The sequence below is a fragment of the Eimeria necatrix genome, genomic scaffold (genome assembly GCF_000499385.1).
Source record: "Eimeria necatrix Houghton genomic scaffold, Enh_scaff1231, whole genome shotgun sequence".
NCBI classification, from domain to species: Eukaryota; Apicomplexa; class Conoidasida; order Eucoccidiorida; family Eimeriidae; genus Eimeria; species Eimeria necatrix.
The window spans coordinates 2,068-7,724 of NW_013654881.1; the positions used below are offsets into that span (position 1 = coordinate 2,068).

The 5,657-nt window shown below is 42.3% G+C and overlaps 3 protein-coding genes across 3 annotated transcripts; 1 reads left to right on the forward strand and 2 right to left on the reverse strand.

Moving 5' to 3' along the window:
• Window positions 1–2,566: 2,566 nt before the first annotated feature.
• On the forward strand, window positions 2,567–2,953 carry ENH_00008100 (hypothetical protein; the record flags this gene model as incomplete). The annotated part of the gene is made up of 1 exon (XM_013584130.1): window positions 2,567–2,953. The coding sequence occupies one exon, from the start codon at window positions 2,567–2,569 to the stop codon at window positions 2,951–2,953; it is 387 nt and encodes a 128-aa protein (XP_013439584.1).
• Window positions 2,954–4,024: 1,071 nt separating this feature from the next.
• Window positions 4,025–4,522, reverse strand: ENH_00008110 (hypothetical protein; the record flags this gene model as incomplete). Its single annotated transcript, XM_013584131.1, has 1 exon — window positions 4,025–4,522. The coding sequence occupies one exon, from the start codon at window positions 4,520–4,522 to the stop codon at window positions 4,025–4,027; it is 498 nt and encodes a 165-aa protein (XP_013439585.1).
• A 74-nt stretch (window positions 4,523–4,596) lies between these two features.
• ENH_00008120 (hypothetical protein) lies at window positions 4,597–4,638 on the reverse strand (the record flags this gene model as incomplete). Its single annotated transcript, XM_013584132.1, has 1 exon — window positions 4,597–4,638. One exon carries the CDS (start codon window positions 4,636–4,638, stop codon window positions 4,597–4,599), a length of 42 nt encoding a protein of 13 aa, XP_013439586.1.
• Window positions 4,639–5,657: the final 1,019 nt, after the last annotated feature.

A 5,657-nucleotide genomic window follows, 5' to 3' on the forward strand; every position in this document is an offset into this window, starting at 1 on the left:
TTGAACAAAACAATTATATAAAAAGAACTAATTGAAAAGAACTAAATAAAAAGAATTAATTAAAAAGAATTAAACAAAAAGAATTAAATAAAAAGAATTAAATAAAAAGAATATTAAATAAAAAGAATTAAATAAAAAGAATTAAATAAAAGAATCAAATAGAAACAACAGCTGAAAAATGGCAAAAAGAACCAGGCAGTTGCAAACCACATGACAAACGCAGCAGCAGCAGCAGCAGCAGCAGCAGCAGCAGCAGCAGCAGCAGCAGAAACGCAGCAGCAAAGGCAGCTGCAGCAGCGGCATTGACAGCGGCAGCTGCAAAGGCCACAGCAGCAGCAAAGGCAGCAGCAGCAGCAAAGGCAGCAGCAGCAAAGGCAGCAGCAGCAAAGGCAGCAGCAGCAAAGGCAGCAGCAAAGGCAGCAGCAACAGCAGCAGCAGCAAAGGCAGCAGCAAAGGCAGCAGCAACAGCAGCAGCAGCAAAGGCAGCAGCAGAGGCAGCAGCAACAGCAGCAGCGAAGTTAGCAGCAGCAGCAAGGGCAGCAGCAGCAGCAAAGGCAGCAGCAGCAGCAGACAAGAGGCAGCAAGAACATCCTTGAAATATATTTATCGCAATAAATGCAAAAACAATTATTTTAACAAATGAATAAACAAATATAAATAATAAATTAAAAATAAAATAAATTAAATTAAATTAAATTAAAAAATAAAATAAAATAAAATAAAATAAATTAAATTAAATTAAATTAAAATTAAAATTCTTACCGGGAGATAACTCGTGTCGACAGTTGGGTCTTTGCAAATCCGCTTCCGAATCTTAAAAGCTGCAGCAGCAGCAGCAGCAACAGCAGCAGCAGCAACAGCAGCAGCAGCAGCAGCAGCAGCAGCAGCACAGACACCAGCAGCAGAAGTGTATACATAATGCCCAGTCTTTTTCTCTCTTAATTATTTTTAAAAAATATTTGTAAATAATAGTAGCACTTTGTTGAATTCTAAATGCAGCAGCAGCAGCAGCAGCTGCTGCTGCTGCTGCTGCTGCTGCAGCACTAGCTGCAGCAGCTGCAGTCTTTGCCGCAGCAGCAGCAGCTGCAGCAGCAGCAACAAAATATGATAGCTTTTATTTATTTATGGTGGGTGGATATTTTATTTATATAAACATGTAGTTGAATTACACAATCTAACCAAGCCTTAAACCCTAAACCCTAAACCCTAAACCCTAAACCCTACTACTAAACCCTCTGAAACCCCAAACCCTCCTAAACCCTAAACCCTCCTAAACCCTAAACCCTAAACCCTAAACCCTAAACCCTAAACCCACTTGGCTCTGCTGCTTTCTCCGGACTTGGAGAGTCTTCCTGTTTGACTTTCACGAGAGCTGTGCAATCCCCAGTTGCTGCTGCTGCTGCTGCTGCTGCTGCTGCTGTTCCTGCTGCTGCTGCTGCTGCTGCTGCTGCGCTGCTGCTGCACTGGTTCGCCGTTTCGGAATTTGATTCTTCTTTGACTGGGCAATGAATACTTTGATTTATTTCTTTATTTGTTTTATTTAATTCATTTATTTCATTTATTTTATTTATTTTATTTAATTCATTTATTTCATTTATTTCTTTTTCTTTTATTTCTTTTTTTTCCATTTCTTGCGCTGCCACTTCTTCTGCTTCGTCGTCGCCAAAAGACAATTTGCTCTTCACCATTTTCATTTCATATTTCCTCCTTTCTTGTTTGCTGCAGCAGCAGCAGCAGCAGCAGCAGCAGCAGCAGCAGCAGCAGCAGCAGCAGAAATCAAAAAATAAACAAATAAATGAAATAAATAAATGAATAAATAATGGTAATTATATAATTAATTTGTTGAGAGAATGAGCCCAAGAAGCAAAGAAAAAGGATAAAAAGAAAAGCAGCAAAAACGAAGCAGCAGCAGCAAGAGGAGCAGCAGCAGCAGCAGCAACAGCAACCAGCAGCAGCAACAGATCAGCAGCTGCACCTGTCAGCGTCAGCAGCGATAAATATCGGCAGCAGCAGCAGCAGAAGCAGCACCACATATCAGCAACAGTAATAGCAGCAGCAAGCACCAGCAGCAGCAGCAGCAGAAGCAGCAAATTTCAGCAGCAGCAGCTGCTACAGCACCCACAGCAAATATCAACAGCAGCAGCCCCAGCCCCACCGCCAGCAAACACATCCGCGGCAGCCTCAGCAGCAGCAGCAGCAGCAAAACCAGCAGCAGCAGCAGCAGCAGCAAAACCAGCAGCAGCAGCAGCAGCAGCAAAACCAGCAGCAGAAGCAGCAGCAGCAAAACCAGCAGCAGCAACAGCAAAACCAGCAGCAGCAGCAGCAGCAAAACCAGCAGCAGCAAAACCAGCAGCAGCAGCAGCAAAACCAGCAGCAGCAGCAGCAAAGCCAGCAGCCGCAGCAGCAGCAGCAGCAGGCGTGCCTGGTGAAGAGGTCCTTGGCCGCGAACTGGATTTGCTGCTGGAGCTTCTGCCTGCGTTCCTTGAAGTCCTGGGCAGTGACGAGTCCGACAGTTTCTTTTTTGAATTCTTCTTCGAGTCTGTCGGCCACAGAACCTCCCCAGTTGATGTTTTTTCTTTTGCTGCCTTTTGTTTCCAACTTCTCCTTCGCTTGCTGCAGGTGCTGCTGCAGCTGCTGCCGCTGCTGCAGCAGCCGAATGGCGCGGCCGCCCTCGCTGGCGTGGATGGTCTGCAGCACGGCGTTGCCGCCTTCGCCCGCGATCCTGAAGTCCATTTTGCCCCGAAAAAGCCGGATCGAGCCCCCACGCGGGTCCGAAACGCAAAAACACGCGCGAAATGGAAAAAGAAAACCTCAAATTCGATTTAAAAAAAGAAAAACTGACGAAAATCCCGCGCGGGAAGCCCAGCGAATGCCCGAGCTGCCTATACACCCCACGGTGTATGCGCAGATCGGACACCCGCCCGGACGCCTTTTGCCGCTGATCTGCGGGTAAAACCGGAAAAAAAAGAATAAAAAGGTAAAATAAAAGAAATAAACCGCAAAAAAGAAATATTACTCGCGATCGCGGGGCAGAAAATGCCAAACTCCGCCTTCCTCAACGCCCAGAAGCGAACTGCTGCCGCCGCCTCTTCCCGCTGCTTCCTCCCATTCAAGCCCCGATTCAAAGTCGAAAAGCTCTTTAATTCTTTTCCTTCTTCATTTGCAACTCATTTAAATCAAAAACCGCAGCAAAGAAGACCCAAATGCCTTTCCTCCAGCAGGGGCCCCCAGGGGCCCCAGGGGGCCCCCGAAGCGCCGCTGCGGTGTTCAGGTGTACATACACTGCAACTCGAAAAGCGGAAGAACTCAAAATTGAAAATTAAAGAATTATATTTCACACTTTTGAGTCTTATTCCTTTTTTAAAGCAATTGCGGGGGTTTGCTGCGCGAATTTGAGCTTGGAGTGGCCGCAAACCCTAAACCCTAAACCCTAAATCCTAAACCCTAAACCCTAAACCCTAGAGTCTAGATGCGCCCAAAGAGTTATTTTTTTTGCCTGAATTTGAGTTCGGTTCAGAAGGCATTTATTTGGAGAAAAGGAAATTAATTGGTTTAATGGAACTGCAATTCGTGTCGCTAAAATGCTAAACCCTAAACCCTAAACCCTAAACCCTAAACCCTTAGTCGTAAAAGCCAGCAGGCAATTTGCTTCAAACCCTTAACCCCAAACCCTCGCTCCGTGGCCTTGAGCCCTGTGCAGCAAAAACCCTAAACCCTAAACCCTAAACCCTAAACCTTAAACCCTAAACGCCGAACACTTTATCAAGCCTGCTGTATCTCAACAATGCACAAAAGGCTGCTGCAGCTGCTGCTGCAGCTGCTATTGCCATTGCTGCTTTTTCTGCTGCTGCTGCTGCTGCTGCTGCTGCTGCTGCTGCTGCTGCTGCTCGGAAACTTGGTCTTAAATGGTCAAGTTGGTTTGACATGCAAAAGGAAAAGTAAAAAAACAAAAAGGAAACAAAAGATTGCATTTGTCTCCTTAAAATAATGGTGTCTTTATTTGCTGCTATTGCTGCTCCAGTCGCTACAAATGCTGCAGCATCTGCTGCTGCTGCTGCTGCTGCTGCTGTTGCTGCTGTTGCTGCTGTTGCTGCTGTTGCTGCTGCTGCACGGTGTCCCTTTTAATTTGCTGCAGCAAAAGGGCAGCGATACATAAAACAGCTAGGAGATTCGTGGCAAGATGGTTGAAGTTGCTGCTGCTGCTGCTGCTGCTGCTGGTGCTGCTGCTGCTGCTGATCCTGCTGCTGCTGCTGCTGCTGATGGTGTTAAGACTGTTAAAGACGCCGCCGCCGCTGCTGCTGTTGCTGCTGCTGCTGTTGGTGCTGCTGCCGTTGCTGCTGATTCCGCGGTTGCCGTTGCTGCTGATCTTTCTGCTGCTGCTGCTGCTGCAGGCGGTGCAAAAGCTACTGTTGCTGCTGCTGCTGCTGCTGCTGCTGCTGCTGCTGCTGCTGCTGCTGCTGCTGCTGCCAGGGCATAGCAGCAGCGCAAGCCAGCACCACCGCCGCCATTTTTCGCGGGTCATTTTATTAATTTGATTTAATTAAATTAATTTAAAATAAAATAAATCAAATTTGCTTTTTTCATTTTATTTTTTGTTTAAGCGAATCGGTTGCCCCTGGCGGCAGCAGCGCCAGCCATCTGCAGCAGCAGCAGCAGCAGCAGCAGCAGCAGCAGCAGCAGCAGCAAAAGTGGAAAAAGGAAAAAGAAAAAAAATCAGTAAAAATAAAAGCAATTAAACGGAATAAAATTGAAAAGAATAAAAGCAAAAAGTGGAAATAAATAAAAGCAGAAGAATAAAAGAAACACAAAGAGGAGAAAAAAGAAATAAATTTATTTAAAAGAAAAATAAAAAGTCCTGAAAATAACCAAATGGCATTTAATTAAATAATAAAACAAAATTAAAAAAACAAATTTTAAAGAAATGTTTGAAATGCCAAATTGATTATTTTTGGAAAAGAACAATTATAAAAAAAAGAAAGTTTGGAAAAAAAATTAAAAAATAAATTCTTGAGATCTTAATCAAATTAAAACTTTAAATTTGTTTATTTTAATTAAAAACGAAAAATGAAAAAAGATTTTGTAAAATAGTTTTAAATAAACGCTAAACCCTAAACCCTCAACCCTAAACCCTAAACCCTAAACCCTAAACCCTAAACCCTAAACCCTCGAGGGAAGGCGTTTGGACAGAAGTATCAAAATGGGGAACTGAAGTGTGGGGCCCCATACCATTAAAAAAATTAAAATTATTTAATTTAAAATTTAAAATAAATAAATTAAAATAAATTGTTTTTTGATTTTTCAAAATTCAAACTTTCCACAAACAACTCGAAGCCGCCCTTTCACCATTTATTTATTTATTTATTTATTTATTTATTTTATTTATTTATACATATATATATTTATTTATTTATTTATTCATTTATTAATTCATTTATTTATTTATTCATTTATTTATTTATTTATTTATTTATTTATTTATTTATTTATTTATTTATTTATTTATTTTATTTACCTGGGCCATGGCATTGAGCATTCCCCTGTCGTTGCGCAGCGCCGAAGTCAAAGAAATGGCATTTGCAATTCTCTAAAAATAAATAAATAAAATAAATAAATAAATAAATAAATAAATAAATAAATAAATAAATAAATAAATAAAT